The sequence below is a fragment of the Ixodes scapularis genome, unplaced genomic scaffold, assembly GCF_016920785.2.
Source record: "Ixodes scapularis isolate PalLabHiFi unplaced genomic scaffold, ASM1692078v2 PGA_scaffold2__306_contigs__length_199485367, whole genome shotgun sequence".
In the NCBI taxonomy this organism is placed as follows: Eukaryota; Metazoa; Arthropoda; class Arachnida; order Ixodida; family Ixodidae; genus Ixodes; species Ixodes scapularis.
This window is the reverse complement of record NW_024609857.1, coordinates 176724415-176747444: the sequence shown is the minus strand read 5'-3', so window position 1 is coordinate 176747444 and position 23030 is coordinate 176724415. Positions and strand designations below refer to the sequence as shown.

At 44.5% G+C, this 23030-nt stretch overlaps 1 protein-coding gene across 1 annotated transcript in view; it reads left to right on the top strand.

The window, feature by feature from the left end:
- LOC120850275 overlaps window positions 1-20656 on the top strand; it is an 86710-nt gene extending 66054 nt beyond the window's left edge. Inside the window, exons 8-10 of the mRNA XM_040222731.1 lie at window positions 5750-5782; window positions 9481-9579; window positions 20597-20656. Of these exons, the coding sequence (XP_040078665.1) occupies window positions 5750-5782; window positions 9481-9579; window positions 20597-20656 (192 nt within the window). The remainder of the gene's footprint in view (window positions 1-5749; window positions 5783-9480; window positions 9580-20596) is intronic.
- Window positions 20657-23030: the final 2374 nt, after the last annotated feature.

The following is a 23030-nucleotide window of genomic DNA, read 5'->3' as shown; positions in this document are numbered from 1 at the left end:
CTGATGACCTCTTCGACTTGAGCAGAAGGAGCGACGACGCCAAGAGACCTCCACTGAATGAAACCACTAAACGGATGGAAATATCCAACTGCGAAAAATAAGAATGTCTGCACGCGTAGATATCTTCTTGATGTCGATGATGATGGTGGTGGTAATAATGATGATTATGATTATGATTATGATGATGATAACAATACAAATAATAATAAAAATAATAATCTTTATATCGTAAAGAGAGCCGCTTCAGCGCAGAAATGCAACAGCCTATATACTATGAAGACCCGCGGTGCCACGTCTAGTGATGCTGATTATGTGGTGATCTGGCTAATACACAAGATGAAAACGACGCCTTCTGATCGTCCCAAAATCCGCTGCCCGAGCTTTGGAAGTTTGGAGGCCGTTGAGGCGAGTCAGCCAGTGAGCCGTTGTGACCTTGCAGCTGTTCTAGGAAGGATTCGAATGGTAACGACCTAGCAGTCCAGTGGCGCGGCCACTGACTTCGATGAAGGCTCCAGCAAGTATCCCAGTCGGAGTAGACGACTGCCACCCCCGATCCGTTAATTTGTTAGGGCTTTAAATGCCGTGGATACCCCGTAGAAACTGGTTTCTACGGTGGTACCGTCCTCTGTGGTCCGCCCTAAGGTGAAACGGAGGCTCGCAACCTGACGCCCACTGTATGCTATCGGGCGCACCCAAAGAAATCAAACAGGCTACCAGTTGCCTGTGAGTCAAGTGTGCTTCGAAATCCACATATTAGTTATCGTTTTCATGGGCAGCAGTAAACCCTTCCCATGGCCGAGCGGTGTCGCAGAAGGACGTGCTTATGGGGCTTAAACTATGTAGTTTTATATTTGTCGGTATATATATATATATATATATATATATATATTTTTATATATATATATATATATATATATATATATATATATATATATATATATATATATATATATATATATATTGTTACGTGGCGAGTAGTCAGGAGTCGCTTACGGAAAGCACAACGAGTAGCTTTACCCTGCCGATCGTGATGGCGGCGTGACCGAATGTCCCTGTATGCGCAGGCACGTACACTGTCTGATTGTCGCAGAAGAAGACGAGGCGCGTCTTCTTTTTTTATATTATGCCGGACATAACACCTCCCCCCACTAGACGTCATGTCCATATCTTTGAGGTGGTCGCCGGTCTCGGGAACTTCTTCGAGTGCCTGAAGTGTCAGGCTCTGCCGGCGGCACAACAGGAAGCGATTCCTCGGGAATAGCAGTTGTGCTGTTGTCCCTGATGGTTGTCGCGGGTTGCGGAGCCAGGTCATCACGGCTGTTAATGTCCCATGCGGGTGCCACAGCTGTCTGTGTAGGTTGATTATGCGATGCCACTCTTCGCGGCCGTATGTGGTTGGTGTGCCGGCGAATTGATCCTTGCTCTACCCGAATCATCCAAGAGCGATGTCCCAGCTGACGTTTGATCACTCCCGGTATCCACTTTTTACCGTCTGGAAATGTTTTAACCCACACTGCTTGGCCTACATTCAGCTTGCGTGGGTTTGTAAAGGTGGCGGTGCTTTCAGGTGTCTCGGGGCTGAACGTCTTTAGTCGCTCGAGAGCAGACGGAAGTTCTCTTCCAAAAAGCATCCAAGCAGTTGTCTTTCCTGTTGCCACATGGATTGTTGTATGTTGTTTGAATAAAAATCTGGCAACCACACAATTCAGATCTTCTCTTCCTCTTTTAGCTAGTGCCATTTTCAGCTCTTGAACCATGCGTTCAGCCTGGCCGTTAGTTGCTGGATGGTATGGCGCGCTTGTGATGGATATTACACCGTTATTCCGGTAGAAAGTCTTGATGTCGTCGGACACAAACGCTGTGCCGTTGTCCGAAACCACCTTCCGGGGAACGCCGAAAGTTGCGAAGATAGCCCTCAATTCTCTAATGACGGCAGCCGACGTCATGTTTCGCATCACTCGGACTTCCACCCATTTAGTGTATGCGTCCACGACCACCAGAAAAACTTGGCCTTCAACAGGACCCGCAAAGTCCACGTGAATAGTATCCCAAGGGTGGGAGGGTCTGTGCCAGACTGGCATGGGCTCCTTCGGTGGTGTCTTGCGGTGGGTCTGGCAGGCAGTGCATTCTGCGACGAATGACTCTATGTCTGCGTCGATACCGGGCCACCAGAGGTAGCTCCGTGCGCATGTCTTCATTGCGATAATTCCACGGTGCATCGCGTGAATCAACGTCAACGCGTCCGTCCTCAGCCGCGTGGGGATCACAATGCGTGCCCCTCAGGTAACACAATTTCGGTGTGTCGACAGTTCTGCCGCCTTTTTTGTGTAAGGTGCGAACTCTGGTGATTTGAGCCGATGAAGAGTGCCCTTCTGTATTGCTTCTAACACTTCAATCAGCACAGTGTCCTTTGCTGTCGCTTCTGCTACCTGTTGCGCTGACAGAGGAGGCCGTGACAGTCCTTCAAACATCAAGATATCGCCAGGTAGACTCAGTTCGTCTTCTGTGTGTGGTAACGGAAGCCGACTGAGAGCGTCTGCATTCTGGTGACGATTTCCTGGCCTGTATTTCAGGTCGTAGTGGTAGGCTGCCAGTTTCACGCACCATCTAGTCATCCTTGGTGACAATACTTGTGGAACAGGCTTGTTGGAGCCGATGATACCTAGCAGAGGCTGATGGTCTGTGAATATGGTCACGGACCTCCCAGCTATGTATTGATGGAAGTGGTGAACTCCGTACACGATAGCGAGGCCTTCACGATCCAGTTGCGAATAGTTCCGCTCGGCACTGCCTACCGTTCTGGATGCAAAAGCGATCGGAGCCTCCCGCCCATCAGCATCTTGGTGTGCAAGTACGGCTCGCACTCCATATGGTGAGGCGTCGCAAGACAACACTAGAGGTCGTTTTCCATCATAGTGTGCGAGCACAGTTTAGTTCGCCACTAGATCTTTGAGCTTTTTAAAAGCCCTTCGGTGTGTTTCTTCCCACTTCCACTCTTTGTTCTGTTCAAGTAGTTCGTACAATTCCTTCGCGATTGTCGCGCAATCCTTTAAGAACCTGTCGTAAAACGCCAGGAGGCCTAAAAGGACTGTAACTGCGTCTTGTTCTCTGGTTCTGGGGCTTTGACTACTGCTAGGATCATGTCCTGGGTTGGATGAATTCCCTCGGCGTTTATGCGGTGACCTAAGAATTTGACCTCCTTCACGCCGAAGAAGCACTTGCTTTGCTTGAGCTTCAGTCCTGCCTTTTCTAGTCGTGAGAGTACCTCATCCAGCCGACGCGCGTGCTCACTTGGAGTTGTTCCGCTGATGATTATATCGTCAAGGTAAACGCTAACTCCCGGAATGGCCGCGAGTGTGGTTCCCATGACTCGTTGAAATATCGCCGGGGCGGCCCCGATTCCGAAAGGTAGCCGCATCACTCTGTAGAGCCCCTTGATCGTGTTGATCGTCAGTATTTCGGCGGTCGTATCCGTTACTCGCAGCTGCTGATACGCTTGCGCGAGATCAAGCGTCGAAAAGACAGTTCCTCCTTGAAGGTTTGACAGAGCCTCCGTCGGTGTCGGGAGCGGGTAGGATGCCGGCTTTGCTGCGTCGTTCACGGTACTGCGGTAATCCCCGCAGAGTCTCACGGATCCATCTTTCTTCCTGACAACCACGACAGGCGTTGCCCACGCGGAGTGTTGAACCGGCTCTATAATGCCTTGCTTCTGCAATGCTAGCAATTCGCATTCAACTACTGGCCATAGTGCAAATGGTACTTGTCGGGCTTTAAGGAACTTGGGTGTTGCTGTTTCTTTCATCTCCAAGTGTACCGTTGGTCCGATTTACCCTGTGATCTCAGACACTGTGCGCGCTGAGCACCGTTGTGATAGTACGGTCTTGCTCAATGTGGTGAATACCACTGAGTCGAATCTTCAGTGCTGAGAACCAGTTGCGTCCCATCAGGTTGCATCCTGTTCCGGTTGTGACTACGAGTGGCAGGATATAGTCCTTAGACTTATGCTTTACGTGTACCTGCGCTGAACCGAGAACTCGGAGTCCTTCACCGGTCCACGTCTGCAGCGTCATTTCCTCTTTCTGTAAGGGAGGTGGCTTGTTTGTCCATGTTCGCCTGTAGGTCTCTTGACTGATGACCGTGACTGCAGCACCAGAGTCAACTTCAAATTCTAGTTCTCTTCCTTCTACTTTAAGCGTTATGAGGTACTTGGGAACCACGACGCTGGGACGAACAGCATTAAGTTCCTGCATGTCAAAATCACTTACTGACTGATCAGTCTCGTTTTGGTCATCGCTCACAGGTTGGTCGAGCGTTGTGCAGCTCCGGATCGAGCCTTCATTCGGCAAGCCTTTTCAATGTGACCCGTCTTTCTGCAAAATCGGCACGATGTTTTGCGAAATCGACAAGTTTCTGTGCTGTGTTGCTCATTGAAGCGGTAACACGGCGTCTCCGGATGACCACTGGAAGTGGTGGGTGCCCGGTTCGTAGTTCTACACATTTTGTTGAGGTCTGGTTTGGGGAGTTTCAGCTCCTGTTGTTGTTGCACGGCACTCTCAAGTCTGATGGTAATATCGTAAGCTTGCTTGAATGTGAGTTTTTGTTCTGCAAAAATACGTTGTTGAATACGCTCATCTTGAACTCCGCAGACGAAGCGCTCACGAAGCATCACGTCCAGCGGCAGCATCGTTGGATTGGAAGCTAATATGCCTCCGGAGCTCGACGACCCCACTGACACTGTGCCGCCGGCACTCGACGAACCCGCTGTCGTCGTTGGCGATGTAGCTGTCGTCAACACGCCAAAGTTACAGTCAGTTGCCAATTTCTTAAGTGCTGCCACGTAGCAAGCAATTGACTCCCCTGGATGTTGATCACGCCTCTGAAATTTGCTTCGACAGAAGAGTTCGGATGGTCTTGGATCGTAATGGTCCCATAACAAGGACATAATTTCGTTGAAGGAAACTTCTCCTGGCTTGTGGGGTGCAACTAGCGCTCGAACTGTGTTGTAGGTCTCTGCGCCGCATAAAGTCAGCAGTAGCGCCCTCTTCTTTCCGGCGTCTTGCACATCGTTCGCCTGGAAGTAGAAGTCCAAGCGCTCCACCCAGGCCGACCACGCAGTACCGTCGAACTCTTCGACCTTGCCTTGCAGCGCTGACATCGTTCAAACGATGCAAGTCTTCCCTTGTGCGGTTCTGGTCCGCCTTCGTCGCCAATGTTACGTGGCAAGTAATCAGGAGTCGCTTACGGAAAGCACAACGAGTAGCTTTACTCTGCCGATCGTGATGGCGGCGTGACCGAATGTCCCTGCATGCGCAGGCACGTACACTGTCTGATTGTCGCAGAAGAAGACGAGGCGCGTCTTCTTCTTTTTTTTATATTATGCCGGACATAACATATATATATATATATATATATATATATATATATATATATATATATATATATATATATGTACCGACAAATATAAAACTACATAGTTTAAAAAAGAAAACAGACGCGTGATATGTGTAAGAGACGAAGAAAGCGACTGAAGCATTAATGAATACACACTAATATTTTACCATCGCAAGCTGTTTCCTGCAATGAATACTGTGCTGATGTTTTTCCCTTGAACTTTTTTCTGAACCTACTTCATAATGTTTCCGCTCATTTGGTAAATTCCCCTGTTTTTTGTGTGTGGCACGCGCTATCTCTGACAAGTAATGGAATATTAAATGCAAGCCTCAACTTAGTAATCCACTTCTCATTTCAGGATCCAAAGCAAGGACTTCGGATAGACGGCCAGGCAAGTTAATTTAATGAACATATTAACATAACCACGCCCTCTTTGATATTTATAACATTGACGAATGCAAGCCACCTCTTCATTTATATTGAACTTCGTGAGAATTGCTTTGCAAATAAATCAGTTTATTTTGAAAGACTTGCAAAGACCGTATCTCCATAAATTTTCACACAACTTGAAAAAAGTTGCCTTGAGGTACGATGTGCCACTGGTGTTTTCCGCTCTGTGTAAGCAGGCGCAACTGTGCGCGAGAGTTAAAAGTAGGAAGAACAAAGGCCTCGCTTGCTAGGTGAAGCATGAGAATCAATATGTTGTTTGCAAGGTGCGAGTTGTGTACCCGATTCCACTAACCTGTGGAAAAGCGTACGTCGGTCAGACGGGCAGATGTGTTAATCACAGACTGCGGGAGCATGACCTGTCGTTGCATCAGTGGTGGGAGCTGTAGGGTGGCACCTGCCATTGCATTGTCATGAATGTGGGTGCAAACCTACCTTCTGTAGGACTGGTATCATTGACAATCGAAGGGACAGAGTGAATAGAGAAATTTTAGAGGCGCAGGCGATTATCAAAGCAGGCGCGAACTCCGTAAGCCAAACGTCACAGGGCTTGAGTAGTGCAGAGAATGTTTTTTGGGCAATTGGTCAATGTATCATATGACGTGGGCGTGGTTGCTGTTTTTTTTTGTTTTGTTTTCATGTGATTACAGTTTAGTTGAGCGTCAGCGCTTGTCCTGTTTGCACTTCCGTTAGTCCCCGTATACTGTGCGCTGTTTGCTTTCTCCCCACTGAATTATAGACCCTTTTTATGGCAAACGCAACCAGGTGGTGCTTCAGTCTTTGACGTCCCCAGTGAACTTCCGGTTTACTAAAAAGAATAAACAAATGTAACCGTAACAACGCTGCTTGAAATGAAGATGAAACGTTTAACCACAGATTCTCCAGATGAACGCCAAAAGAAGGAAGGAGTGCGAGATTTGTTAATATGTTTCGAGTGTTCTTGAAAACCAACTTGCCTACTGCAATATGTAATATTGTAAAGTCGAAGGCACTCGTTAAATCTGTAACTTCGTTGTGCGTGTAGCATTTATGCTTTCGAGCACTGGTTACATAAGCAAGCTCAACATGCTTGCAAAGTCGGTGCGACCGGAAGTCGCTTGGAACGCAAGCGGCAGTTCCTGTTTGTAAACAGCAAAAGGGTATATTCGAAATCGTTCATGAAAGAAAAGCTAATTGACTGTACAACAAGGGTTTTTTTATATATACATGAAAGACTTCGTACCTTGCCGCGGCAGCTTAGGCAACCGCAATCTTTACCGCGAAACACAGGCGGGAGCGTTAGGCGCTTCGCATTGTTAGTGCGGCTAGTGACGTCACTCCACACCTCGTACTTTGCCGTTGCCGCGGCAGCTTACGCAACAGCAATCTTTACTGGCAAACGCATGTGGGGGGCGCTGCGTGCTTATCATCTATCACGTGGTTTTGGGACTTGTTTTGTGGCTTTCTTATTGAAACAGGGGTAAAACTACACGATAAGAGATAGGCGTGCACGAATGGTGATAAGGCGAGTGTGATGATTTAATGTCGACGGACACGAAAGAGCCCAACCTACCATTCATATAGAGCTTCGCTGAAAATCAAGTTCACATAATATATCACCAAATCCGCAGTACGTAGAGCATAAGGTTTTTTTTTGTTTTTTTTAATTTACAAATTTGTTTAAAAGAAAAAAATGTTAAAGCTACACTTATGCGGTTTGTGCAGGTGACTTATACGGCAAAGGGGACAGCGTATAAGGAGCTAATCGCAGCGATCAGTCGGCTAATAAATAAATGTGTTAATTAACTTTTCAATTACTGAAAATGAACGCGTGGTTTCAATTAGAAACCTGCTGAGCCTCATCGAAAAAAAGTGAAAGCCGTTTACAACTCCCTGTAACACCGAATTGGAGCGCAGCTCTTGAGGAGGAGGAGGGAAGGGTACTGAGGGGAGGGTAGACCCCTCCTCCTCCTTCTCCTCCTCCTCCCCTCATTTTTTAATATGCTCCGGGGGGGTCACCTGACCTCGGGGGGAGGGGGGTCACGTGACCTCCGGGGGGAGGGGGGTCACGTGACCTCGGGGAGGGGGGCCACGTGACCTGGGGGGCCACGTGACCTGGGGGCCACGTGATCTCGGGGGGTGACGCGACCTCGGGGGGTCACGTGACTTCGGGAGGGATCACGTGAGCTGGGAGGTCACGTGACTTGGGGGTCACGTGACCTAGGGGGTCACGGGACCTTGGGGTGACCTTGAGAGGGGTCACGTGACTTTGGGGTGACCTTGGTTACGCCGACGGCGACGGCGACGGCGACGCCGACGCCGCTCAAGCCGGAAACGGGCGCCTAAGAGCTGCGCTCTAAAACAACTAAATCAACTCTTTTTAGAAGGATATAACACGGGGGCAGAATGTTACGGCGTTCCAGAAAAACGGTCAAGTTAGACGCGTTTTTAGGTTTTGGCTTCTTATCGGAGCGCATTTATGCGCCCACGGTCGAGCTCCCTGCTGGCTGAGACGCGTAACATACGTGCGTCCATCTTCCCTCCATCCTGCGAGGAAGGCAGGCGGGTGGCTTCGCGCCGCGACCACCTGAGAGCAAGACCGCGGCCGCAAAGATACGCTCCGAAAAGCAAACAAAACTTAGAAACGCGTCCAACTCCAGCGTTTTTTCAGAACGGCCTTAAATTCCCTGTCCTATATTTTCCTAAAAAGAGGTGATTGTCTGGTTTTCGATGATGCAAGTTTCTAATTGGAACCATGCGTATACTTCACTACTTAAAAAGGTAATTAATAAGTAACAATTAATTAGCCCAGTGATCGTTACGATTAGGCCCGTATGCTATGGTTCCCTGGCCGTATAACTTACCTGCACAAACCGCTTAAATGTAGCTTTCCGTGCTTTTTTTAAACAAATCTGTAAATCTTAAAAAAGACACCTTGTATGTAAAATGCAGGAGTAAGAGGTTAAACCCGGTGACGTTCAATATCTCCTGAGTGCGAGGCCCTCATAATATATAAATTGCTTTGCCTTGATGCTCACAATTGAACCATTGAAAATTTATACGAACAGTAATTTCTACAACTTATCTGTGTTTGCAATGTCATTTTGGGGTTTTTCTCATGTATAAGAAAAATACCGAATGCACTTTTTAAATATTATATTTGTCACATTAAGGGTTTTGTGTGTGATGCGATTGAGCTTAATCAAGTAGCTAGACCTTAAATCATCCCTTTTTTCAGCCTGTTTCTGCAGTTGGAAGAAGGAAGAATAATGTCGTAAATATCACAAAAAAAATGTTGCTCGAAATGAATGTATGAACCTTTTGGTCTATCACAAATTTAGTCGCGGCGGATCTGAAGAGGAATTTCATTTTAAGATCTATGTGGTTTTCAGATAAACAGGTTAAATTATGAGAAAAAAACTACTCGTATGCACACGCACCATGAGCACGTACATAGTGATGACAAAAAAGCAAATAATAAGTCATGGCAGTGGGATACATATGTGGTTAGATTTGTGCCAGGACATTGAACGGTCCGCATCACGGAGTGGACAAACTTGCCCACGAATCGTTAGCGTTCTGTTCGAGAATGAGTATTCTCAAATATTTTGACTTCATTATGAGTCCCTCTGACATAGGTATTGCATTTTCATTTCATTGTAGCAAGTACCGGCACCTCCGTGTAAACACACGTGCTGCAAAGAAGGAGGATGTCAGATTGTGGTAAATTGGCCAGATGGCAGGCCCTGTGGTGTGTCTTCAGTAAGCTATAGCTCTTTATATTTTTTCAATGTTATCACCTTTTTTCAGTGAATATTATAACGTACGTTTCTGACAAATATATATAGCTCAAAGTTATACTGAAGATGTGCGCCATTCAAAATACATAGACATTATACTCGAACACAAGTTGTTGCTAGAGCAAAGTACCTTGCACAACTAATTGTTGCAACTATGCACTGGTTTACATCAAGACCTCAATATCTCAATATACAAAGATATATGTAGGAAATGTGTGGTGTTACCAGTACACACCTTAAATAATAAAAATAACGCAGAAACATTACATATATTTTTATAACATTTTGGTATAGCAGCATATTCGTTTAGTTCCGATATATGTGAAATTCCAAAGCTTTTGGTGTACTTAACGCTGTACATTTTTCCATCACATAACAGACTACATCATCCACAAGCGTAATAACGTGGCTCTGATATCCAAATTACATTCAGTCGTTCAACTAAACTCTGGATGTCTAACATTTCAGTACTATGTCCAGTCAGAAAATAATTCGTAATGAAAGGAAATAATGAAGTGTGCATATTCTACTTTCGTTTCCAAGACCAAAGTATTTTATGTAGTACTTGCTACTTTTTTCTATTATCCTTGTACAGGTTCAGTCTCTTATTACTCTTAAATTCGAGGCACATTGGTGGATGAAGCCAACAAAGCCACGGACACGCGCGCACGTCGTGCCGGCGGTAAGAGGAACCAATCTTACTGAGCGCAGACAAGTTCCCGATTGCGGTTATCAACAGCCCAGTTAAGGCCCATTCACACATTCGGGACTCCTTAGGACCATGCGACTCGCGTTTGATGATGACCGACTGCACTCTAAGAAAAAATGGAGGAAAAAGGTAGCAACGGCGCGTCTTCCTTCCTTCTACTGACGCGCCCCCAAGCGGACACGAGAAAAAGGGAGGAACGAAACGTTTTTCTCCTTCTCCAGGCAGACGGGGGAAAGCTTTCGTCGTCCCGACTCATCTTCTTTTGGTTTCGTTTTTCGAGCACGTCGAGCACGTTGTTTAATAAAGGTTGTTGAGTGGATTGAGCTTCAGCGGCAGCGAAGGCCGCCTGTATTTCCGTCTTCTAGTCCAAACGTGCAGAACATTTTGGTTGCATTGATGTTTTTATCACTAATTTTATCAAACGAGTAAACGAATTTGGAATACATTTTAGCGCTCAAAAAAGAGGGACAAAGAGGCGAGAAACAGACAGCACAGTGCGCTTCTCGCCTCTTTGTCCCTGTTTTTTGAGCGCTAAAATGTATTCCAAATTCCAAAACCAACTAGGCCAACAATCTACTCTGCTGAGTAAACGAAGCCGCTAGAAACAGCGAAGTTCCGGAGCAGTGCCAGCAGCGCTACGTACACTGGGTAAGATGACTGTCTCCGGATTGCGAACCCACGCGGAACTACAGTAGTGGAACCACGCGGAACAGTGTCGACGTTTTCGACGTTATGGAAATCGCAGGAACTGCATCCAAGACCGGCAGGTTTTGCTGCCGGCAGCCTGGGTGCCTTCCTTGCTGAGTTCGGTTTTGTTTTCCGATGCCGAGAACCAACCGGCAATCAACGTGGCTCTGTATTTGTGCGTGTCAGCAACATAGCAGCAACACCATGATGGCAGTGTTGTGCGTTGTGAAGAGAAGACTGCAGTTATCGCCGATGTGACCGTGTGTTCGGGTATCAGTGGTGTAACAACAAGATGAGATGACGTAAACTGTTGGGCATTGATGCCACTGCTCGGGCCGTGATCGGGGGGGGGGGGGGGGGGGGGGGGGGCGGGGTGTCGCAGGTTGACATTCCGCTTTACATTAAAGAGTTTAAGACCACTTGAGGGATTAGGTGCAATCGGTCGACGTGCGGATAGTCATGGTGGAACGCTGGTCTGTACAGTAAGCTCCTATCGTACTGTGGCCAATGTGACTGTCGGTTGTCTCCTTCCCGAGAGCGATTGCGCTCTCAGGAAATGACTGAACAGTACGAAATCATGACGGAAAGTACGTATATTTAGTGTGTGGAATTTATTATTAAAAAACAACAGTAGGTAAAATCGAAAGAAAAAGCTGCTTTTTATTTTGCTGTTTAAATATACTAGAGTTCCTGGCGAAACTGCCCTCCAAATGGCGCGCTGGGATGAGCGCTACAAGTTTTCGAGCTCGCCACGGCGTAGCTCCGCACACTCAACACCTGCCGCAAGTCGCGGCTTTGACTGCATTCAAGTTGATCGAAAAGCGTTTTCTCTGCTCGTGAAGCATCACTTCCAGCTGAGTGAATATCCGCTCTACAGAGATTAATTCAAGACTGCAACAGGAAGCCGTGCGCGAACAGCACAAATAGAAAAGCAAACACTACAATAGAAATACAGGCTACGTTACGACGTGCCGTGCGAGGAAACAAACTCATGGCTTCGAACCGCATTGGAGCGGCTTGATTTATTGGTAAAACATATAAAATAGCGCAACAGAAATAAGGACAAGAAGTAAACAGGACAGGCGCTATGGCTTTGAAATAATTATGGCATGATCGAACGTTTACTTTTTAATAAGAGGTTCATCCCCTGAGCCATTCGAAATACCCTCAGAGGTACGACATTGCTGGGAAAAAAATACACATGCTGGGAATATTTTTTATTGCTTAGGGAGTCACCGAAATGTTCCGTACGTTCAAAACGACGGAAGACGGAAACGACGGAAACGCAGAGCTTGGCTGCATACTGGTCGGGTCAGTGTGCCGTTGTATTGAAGTTTCTATGTGACGTGTTTGTGTATGCCCTAAATGTATGCTCACCTAATGCTTGTAGTATACGTAATGTGTGTACATGTGTGTATAGTAGAGGATCCCGAAGCGCAAAGATAGCCTCAGACAATAAAAAAAAATATTTTTGAAGAATATAAATTGGGTGGTATCTAGCGCCACCAAGCCTAGCTACTTGCAATTACTCTGCTTGACCGTGCCATGGTGGCAAGCGATTTAACCTTCTTTCACGCTACACTGGCTAGGCCTTAAACAGCAGCTTCGAGTTTGTTCTTTTGAGAGCGGGTTTTGGTTTCGCGGATTGGTTTTCCATTTCTCCGTGATGTGCGGTTGGCGAAAGATTTGTGACTCGAGGAACAGCATAGGTAAGACGTGAAGTAACTGGGCATCGGTTGTCTCCGTTTAACATCGCAGTGCTGACGACAAGAGGACTGAGTAACTGCTTTCGAAACAAGTTTCTGTACCTGCGGGGGGAACTTGGCTTCGTAAATAAACACAGTTCGCAGAAACGTCGTGTTTCGTTTTTATTTGCTGCTCCTTTCGTCCCGTACAAGAGATGTAGTGTCCTCGTTCAGCCTTATTGAGCTTGATTTGTTCGATTCAGGGCCGCCATGATGAGATGCAGGCGATGGAGGAACTAGTTGCTCCCCTTCTTCAGGGACGAAGGTTTCTCCCTTTCTAAAAAAACATGGGTTACAAGACCGTTCCTCCTCCTTAGGGAGGACTATCCATACCCTTTTTTCTAAGAGTGTGAGGCAAGGCTAATTTTCAAGCCTCTTGTGACGGCGGACGACCGCCTGCGCAGCAACGCGGCCTATCGTACACCGTCACAAGAGGCTTGAAAACCCGGTCTTGCCTCGGTCGGTCGTAATGGTTGCAAGTGTGTGAACGTGCCTTTATCAGCCGCAAAGCTAAGCACAGCGTTATAAAACATAGCAAGGTCGAATAGCCGAAAGTTGATACACTGCGTTTCGCCTTACGACTGAACGCAGCGGATGCTATGATCCTTATCGGAGCCGATTGAACGTGGTCTGAGTGTCACATGACCCAGAGGGGCGCATCGACACTCCGAAGGCGCAGTCATGTGCTACCTCCACAGAACTGGATTGGCTGGGCTGACTTGTTGCGTCCGCTGAGGTAGTCGGGCCAGCACCCTGTGCGCGTAATTTCTCTCGCCGCCTGCATGTGGTTTTGTTGGCCCTGTCCACCATCTTTAAAGGCATTTTACGAATATATAAAAATTATGTGCTGAGCCCTTTTTGTAGTTGTGTTTATTAGCCTAAAGAAACTTGGAACCTAGTGAGTGAGCTAACAGGAAGAGAAACAAAAAAAATATCGATGATACAATCGCAAGACTATTCCGTGAGTCGAATGATTTCGTCTCGTTATGTGAATTATTCAGCAATCAATTTGCGACAGATGTTGAAGACCTTAGGGCTACAATAAACTTCCAATAGCAAGCCGGCTATCAAATCTTTCACAAAACCTGGAACCGGCATAAATGCATATGATGGCTGAAGCAGATACACGTTGTATTATCAACACTATGTAGATAACAAAAAGCCGGCAAGAATTGATCAGATTCGTTTGAGGGATATTGTTCACAGTTTTGATAAATTAAAAGGTGTGGTACTAGCAGTCTTAAACGGTATATTTAATACAGGAGTTATTCCAGCAGGGCTAAAAAGTTCTATAGCAAGATCATTATTTAAGGGAGGGAACAAAGAGATGCAGGCGATTACAGACCGTAATAATTTATAAAGTATGCCGGCAGTCTCTCATATAATGGAAAGGCATATGGGAACCGCAATGAATGTTTTTCTGTGAGAGATTTGATATAATTAAATCGCAATACGGTTTCAGAAACGGAAAAAGTGTAACATTGCAGCTGAAAGATTTCACTGATGTTATGAAAGAAACTTTAGATAAAAGTAGTATTGGTTTACCCTTGTTTTTAGATTTATCCAAGGCATTCGATACAATAGGTTTAGAACATTCAAGATTGCTTCAGAAATATATACCCGTTAGTTTTTAGAGGGCTATTCGATCAGTTCTTTCATTGAAATTTTTATAATAGAAATCAACGGGTTAAAATTGATAGAATATGAGTTAAACAGTTAGGATAAACTGTGGATTACCCCGAGGATCATCTTTAGCCCTTTTACAGTTTAATATTTTTATCAGTGACTTGGGTAAACTCAACCTACAGTGAAAAATATTTCAATATGCCGATGATACGGCCTTAATTTTCCCACGTGAAAAATATCAGGTTGCAGTAAAAATATTTCAAAATATCATAAATATAGCTATGGACGAGTTCCAAGCGCTTTCATATAGCTATGGACGAGTTGAAAAAACCACAACTTGCGCATTTTGAGATTCTGAACAAGTTAGAAGTATTGGATCGTTCTTTTTATATCTACGTGTCACTAAAGACGGAGTTAGCAGTAATACCGAAATGAGTTATGAAGGAAGTACAAAATATATGGGGTTGCATTTAGATAAACGAAAATAATGTTGATTACATTAAAGAAAATTGAGAATATATATATATATATACTGTACTGGTACTGCAGCATGTGCGACTGTAAAATAAAACATGTATGGTGCTCTAGTAGAGACTGTGCTTATATATGATATTTTGGTTTACGGCTCGTGATCAAATAATAGATTGCAAACAGTAAACAAGCTAATATTTAGGATTGTCAAAATATTTGATATGGTACAAAATTTCAAAATTTAAATCTGATGCGCATACTTGAGACTTTCATTATATTGCCATGGCATACAATATTTAAATACATTGTTCTAACGACTTTAAATTTCACTGGGATGAAACAATAACAGCCGCTGTGTAAAGAACTCCTCATAAAGACAGAAAGGTATTATTTATCCAAAATATACACACGCTACGGAAAAGGCTGATAAGGTTTTATATTTCTTGTACGTTCAGCAACATATCAGAAGTTCTTCTAGTTCTAAGTTTTTTTTTAAACTGCTAAACACAAGTCCAGGAGGTTCTGTTTACAAAATAAAAGTCAAAATAAGTTTTCCCGTATTTTTTTTTTTTTTTTTACATTTTCTGTTTGCTTGCATCGCACAACCGTTTTTGCTTATTTCCGAATATTTTGCAACTGCTGTATATAAACACCCTTTCAGTGTTAACCAGAACTCTTGCGATCCCATCTGTGCGTCTACGTTGGCAATTGTGTATATTGCGCATTTTATACATTTCGATGGCGCATCGGCAAAGGCCGCAAATTGAAAAACAATACATGCTTATGCCGGTCCGTCAAAAGCCAATAGCGGCCTGTGGAACTAAACTCGACAGCGGCGTAATGAAACATCAAACTATAGTCCTGCATTATTATTATTATAATTAATAGTAATAATACAGGAACACAGCTGAAATTGCGCGTCAATAAGTTTTTAAAAAGTCATTTTTTTTTAATTGTTTGCAGTGTCTTGAACTAAGTTTTGGTGGCTAAAAACTCAATAGCATTTATTCTCCAGAAGAGGAAAACGACACCAAACCTTTGCACAAATTGAACTAGCTTAGAGATTTGCTGCACGACGTCGGCTCCAAAGAGACATTTTTTAGAACCGACAAAGGTACATCGGTGCTGCTCTATTGCTAGGTTTAGAAGATTGTGCTTTCCATAGCTTGGCTTTATATTTGTGTTGCACTGCGTGGCCGCCTAACAGTAATTGTTAGCATCTTAGGTAGGATCTCCAATGCAGGGTGTGCTTACGTCATATCGTACAATGTTGGTCGGGATCATAGTTTTTTATATTCATGTAAGGCATATATGTAAAAGCCATCTTGTTGGGAGGGGCATTCAGCTAGAAATGAACGCCGTGGCTACTTTTCTGCCCGAGTTACGAAATTTGAAAGATCAAGGCGTGGGGATTCACAAAGTTTCGCTAATATGCTTGCCCCCCCCCCCCCCCCCCTCCCCCCCCGCCCTCTAATCTTCGTGCCTGTTGCTTACGAAGTTCTCTCGGCGGCTGACAGTTGAGAACTGTATGCACATCCACTAAACGTGAAATGCAAAGCCCGCCCCTCGAAACATATGCTATGGAAGCAGTATCTGAAAAGTCGGTACCTTGGCGTTCAACATCGTGTGACGACAAACAATCCAATTTAGCATTTTTATGTACTGATGCGTACCATGCAACGTTATACAGAAGTTCATAACTACAAGGGTTTTGACATTGGGTGTTTCCGTGTCACTTCATAAAATTATAGTGCGGGTCATAGTGTGCATATTTCTGCAAAATATCAACTATATGAAATACATGTCCTTGGGAGAAGCACTCATCTGTATGCCTATATGTATAAAAGGCGTTTCGAGAAACACGGACCAAATCGTTCCTGAGAAAAGTACGCATTGCAAAGAAAAAGGGTTGATGCAGTGTTTACCCCTGCCAAACGGCAAATTTAGGAAAAGAGAGCTGTGTTTGATATAATGAGGATACTAAGTACATTTAGTAACTAACTTCGCACTTAATACATTTTGACGTATCACCCCTATTAGAAACATGGTGGAGGTCATCTAAATCTATTAAATCCATCAACATTTTAAAGATATGAGGCCTGTGCATCAGCATTTGACGGAACTCCGAAGGAAATACACTTAATTTGGACGCGTTTTAAAAGAGGGGGGGGGGGGGGGGCGAGTTACAGGGCGACGCAAGAAAACAAATATAAACCTAATCAAGGAATAACGCGAGCTTCCATACTCTGCGATACGGCAGCACCGCTGTACGGCCTTTGTCGGTTCTAGAAAATGTCTCTTTGGAGTCGACGTCGTGCAGCGCAGCCACTATAACAAAAACAGGCTAACTCAGTTTGAGCAAGGTTTATTATAGGATTTTCTCTTTTGAACGTCATATGTTACCAGTGGCGTAGTAAAGAGAGCCGAGGGCCGTGCAGGGAGGGGGGAGCCACCTCTGGCACCCTTCTCTTCCCCCTCCCACCGCTCTCCTCTCCGAACTCTGACGTCCCCCGAAAGGGGGTGACAAAAGACCAACGGGCCACGGCTGTCGGATTGCCTAGTTATGCGACCGTATGTTTCTCAATGTTTTGTCATCACAAGTTAGTTGGATACAGCAAAGGTTTAAAAGATAACGTGTTTTTTTGTGTGTGTTTCTTTAATAATGACACAATTATAATATGGGCTAATCCTTTTTTATGTATTCGTAAATTGCTTTGAAATATGCTTGTTTTGATCCATTTTGCGCCTTTTCATTCAAATATTTTGTTGGTAAATAATTTATGAAGTTGACTCTAAAACGTGTTTACTTCACGTGTTTTGCAGCTTTTTTTATCAAAATTTTTATTGATCCTTTTTTATATTTTGTGTAATGTCGTTAACCATGCTGGAAATAAGTGGAAACAATCATTACTATGTGCATTCCCTCCTGCACCACGGCGGTGCAGGAGGGAATGGATCATTACATTCCTCTAAAGAAGCATACCAATTCAAAATTTCCCTCGTGGTTTTCTCCGTATTTAAAAAAGTTGCTGAAGAAAAAAAGCTTCTCTCATCGCAAATTTAAAAAGACTGGCAGTCTCAGGTGGGAGGCTGAATTCGTTCATTATAGACGCCTATGTAAGCAACATCAGAGGATTGATCATAAGATATATGTGGAGTCAGTGGAGTCCGAATTGAGGAGAAACCCAAGAAAACTCTACCGACATGTTCGTTCTCGAGGAGGAAAATTGATACATCCTGATATTATACTTAATGAGGAGAATGTGACCACGTCCAGTGTATGCGATATATTTGCGCGTCATTTCAGTTCTGTATATAAACACAATAGGAGTGGGTACCAACAGCCGCCATCCCCTAGCGTGAACGAATCCATTTCCTCCCTGCCTGTGGATGAGGGAATGATTCAGGAATGCATAAAAAAACTGAGGCCTACCATGTCCACAGGTCACGATGGTATTCCAGCAACACTTGTAAAAGCATTTCACAATATTTTTACGCCCATCCTTTATGATATTTTCAACAACTCCTTAAGAGCAGGAGTGTTCCCTGATATGTGGAGGAAGTCAGTCGTAGTCCCAGTCTACAACTCTGGAAGTCGTACCACTGCATCAAACTACAGGCCAGTGTCTCTGCTGTGTACATTTTCGAAACTTTTCGAAATGGTGGTCCACAAAACATTTTCCTTTCGTTTAAAAACTGTATTAAGTTCCAACCAACACGGATTTGTAGCAGGACGCTCGACAACAACAAATTTGATTTCATTTATGTCCATTGCATCCAAAGTTGTGTGCCAAAGAGGCCAGCTCGACGTGGTCTACGTTGATCTGAGTAAGGCGTTTGATGTGGTTGACCATGACATTCTTTTATCAAAACTTTGTGGTATTGGTGTCTGTGGAAAGCTACACAACTGGTTTCAGAATTATTTGTCTAATAGAACATGTGTTGCTCGTGCGAACGGCGCGTATTCTTTTACGTACACGGCCACGTCTGGGGTACCTCAGGGATCAGTTCTGGGCCCGCTTCTTTTTTCTATTTTTGTGAACGATGTGTGTAAGTAGATTGTAAACTCGTCTTTTTTGCAATATGTTGATGATATTAAGATATTTAAGGAGATTAGAACTATATCAGATTGCAAGTGTCTACAAGAGGACATAAACTCATTTAGCAAATGGTGTTCACTGAACGGTCTCCTACTAAACAGCTCGAAAACCAAGGTCATGTCCTATAGTCGCAAAACGCAAACGACGTGTTTCCCTAACAGTATTCGCTCAGACGTATTGTGCCGTTCTAGTGAAGTGCGGGACTTGGGAGTGCTTTTTGACTCCTCCTTGAGATTTGATAGCCATGTGGCTCGTATAAGTACCTGCGCCTTGCGCGCGCTCGGTATCGTTTGTCGAACGACTAGAGTATTTAAAAACCCCACAACGTTTGTAACCCTGTACCGCTCTTTGACAAGGTCTCAACTCGAATATGCATCTCCGGTATGGAATGGCAGTTGTAAAACTACCCTCCTAAGGCTGGAGCGAGTGCAAAACAAATTTGTATCTATTTATCGATATCGATATCTGCGAGATGAAACATCTCTATCAAAGGGTAACAATGTATTGGACGTCCTACAAATGAACAGCTTATATCACCGTCGAGAAAAGGCAGATCTGGTTTTCCTTTTCAAAGTCCTTCATGGTATGGCCGACTGTTCAGAACTGCTCTCACAGATATCTTTGCGAGTTCCTCGGACAGCGACCCGTTTGACAACGTCTTTTTACTCTCCTCGAACGTTAAATATCTTGGACCCGATGTTTCGTATGTGTCGGGCATATAATGGCATTGGAAGTGATCTTGATATTTTTTGTGTGACTGAATTTGTCAGATCTCTCAGATTCTTGTATGGGTCTCTCTGAACCTGTCGGTGATTGTGATGTTATTATATATTATTTTAAGAAGGTATATTCGTTGTTGTGGTAGTTTTCCTACTCTGCGTTCGGACCCTGTGTTCCGTTCTTTCCTTGTTGTGTATATCGTATCTTCGTGTCAGCATGCGTTATATGTATCATATCTTTTACTCAATGTTTTGAGTTTTTTTATGTTTTTTTCCTACTTTCTTGTAGTGTGTAAGTTTCGGTGTGCCAGCACCAAGACCGCATGGTCGTTCCTGGACACCTAATAAAATTATTCTTGATGCTTTGTTTTAAAATTAAAGGCTGTGGAAATTATCATATTGGAACCTTTCCGATCTTCACGCCTAGATATTCGAAATTCCAAATGTTCGGAGACGAAAAATAGCTGCGACGTTCATAGATGGCTGAATGGTCCTTCCGAGAACCTGTGTATAGAGTAAGATAATAAACATGATCCGGTATATTATTGTACGATCTGGCGTGGAAACACCCAGCATAGCGAGAAAAACGCAGTTGGCATATCAAACGTCAACAGTGCGAGCTTGCAATTTACAAAGCCAACAGACGTCGAAGAATCTGCGTGCGGTAAACGCAGATGCTATAAATTAAACACTCGTGATAAAACGGGAGGAGAAATTCCCTCTCACCGTCGGGAATCCTACGCGACACGCTATAGTATTTTAAACACAGAAAAGTTTATTTTCCTGGGATTTACCTAGAAAAAACCTTTCGTTTCTTATTCTGGGTAAAATGTTCTCTATGAAATTGCAATCCTTCCTTTGATCTTTTCTTTGCTGTTGTAAACTACTTCTACTAAAATGTTGAATATTATTTTTTCAACAGGTGTGCGTAAGCGGGTGGTGTGTTAACCTGGCAACTGGAAATGTTATGCAGCCGAAATAAAAATGTCTCCCTTGATCGTGTGCTCCTTACCAAATTTAATAATACTGGTCTATTTAAAAATTGTATTAGTAAATGTTTGTAGACCCTTTGCTTCCAGGACAGACTTGCAAATCTTATTTTACACTTTTGGGTTGAAAAAAATTGCGCTTGACCGCGTTCCATTGCAGACACTATTGGGAAGTACTCTAAGTACAGCGTACTTAAATCACTAATTTAAGTAGGTTTCGAAAACTTCTGCTTTGCTTAGAGTACTTTTCTGCTACTTTCCGTGGAAATTACAGCTCATGACTTCGAAGTATATTCCTCAAATTTGCTCATGTTAAATTTGTATTTAACAAGAGCAACTCTAAAATGTACAGTCGGGGACAAAAGTCTCCAGGACGTGCGAGCTGCGGCTGAAACGCATCGCTCTGCCATCTGCCGGCGGGTGGCCTGGTTTCGAGATCACACAAAAGCGCATGCGCGTCCTACTCTGCCTGCCAACATGTGCGCTTTCCCGCTCTTCTGCGGCACAGTGCCTAACTCGGAATCGGGCGCGTGGTACCGCCTCGCAGATAGCGTTGATGACTGACGAGCGTCTGCTACACATTCCGAAACTCGAGATACCGCCTGGGGCATTTCGCCGCATTTCGCCGTGTCAGCGCACCTTGCTTTATAACCAGTTGAGCTTATCGCTCAGTTGAGATGCCGTGACTTCTTGCTTGATAGGTGCCATGTCAGTAAGCGCTATCTCCGAGGCGGTACCACGCGCCCGATTCCGAGTTAGGCGCCGCGCCGCAGAAGAGCGGGAAAGCGCACATGTTGGCAGGCACAGTAGGACGCGCATGCGCTTTTCTGTGATCTCGAAACCAGGCGACCCACCGGCAGATGGCAGAGCAATCCGTTTCAGTCGCAGCTCGCGTGTCCTGGAGACTTTTGTCCCCGACTGTACAACTCTAAAATACTGGGATGCATAAAATAACCCAATCGCGAAACCCCCGTCTCAAAACCTCCATTTTAAATCCTTCGCGTTATCTACCCCATCTAAAAAATCACAGCATTTCAAGAACCATTCACACGAAAACCCCGTTCTGGGTTCCCACGCTTTCTTTGTTCGGCTCATAACTCACAACTCTATTTCGTATTTCTTTTTTTGATTTCTTCTATGTCTAGTAAACCATATGCAGAACTTTGACCGCCATAATCTCTTTGTGACCATTCAAACCAGCTATTTTTGTTTTCTGAAAAGGTGCGAAATAGAGCACTAAAGCGTGAAACACATGCATGTGAGCAAAACTCGCGTCGCTTCGCGCCCCTGAGCGCCGTAACCAAGACAACCGTTGCTGTCACGGCGGTGCGATGCGACGCGCCTTTTTCTCACATATGTCACACGTTTAAACCATCGTGAAGCCACACGATATGTTCTGCTTCAATGATCTCCCTAGTCGTTTAATGATCGCCCCAGTTAAACTATGCCTGCTCACCCCTACTTTTGTGAACTAACCGAAGCTGGTGTGGTGTTTTTAGTACAGTTCATAGATATATGCGAAGGTGTGCTCAATTGTTTGCATATGCGGAGAGCTTGTTTGGAGCGGTAGAAAGAACTTCAACGTTTTGAGACACTTTTTTAAGTCCACAGTAGAACTTGTGAGTACTCCTTCCCTCTTTCCACTGTAAAACGCTTCGGGCAGAAAGGACGGTGTCTCAACAATCGACTCCGCGAGTACAACAACCTCGCCACTGCAAACTTTGTATATCTAGCACTTCACTGATAATATAGCGTGTGTGCGGCAAGTCTACACAGTTGCACCATCCTAAGCAGGCATAGTACCTAAATGACAAGGAATATCATTGAAGCCGAACACAAATACCTTAAAGGGCAGGGACTACTTCGACGTCCACGTTAAATATTATCTCAAGTATTATTTTCACGTACATGGCGCCTCCCCTGAAGAGGAGAACATATTTTCCAAATCACTCTGACGTTCTCCGCAAAAATATATTTTCTTAAATATTTTGGCAGCTCAAACTTAGTACTTCGAAGCTTCGGAGTGCAGACTTCAAAAATGGCAGTCAAAAAAAAAATCTTGCTTTGCTTGCAGGCGGCGTTGAGGTTAAACAAGGATCTTCCAAAACAAAAATGTCTTCCTGTGGACTGCACTTTTGATAACATTTCAGGTGATGTGGAATGCAAAAAGAGATATTCTCAAATTAGAATCTCATCTATCATGCCGAACGTAGCGTTTGCTTGGGTGTGCCAAATATTACAGTATCCTGCACCTTTGCTTTTAATGACTTCAGGTGTTTTATATAGACAAAGGAGCTGACTCCCGTGTCAGAAAGTTTTCAGTTTATTTGAGGACATTTGCAGTAGGAAAATGCCTATCTCGTACAA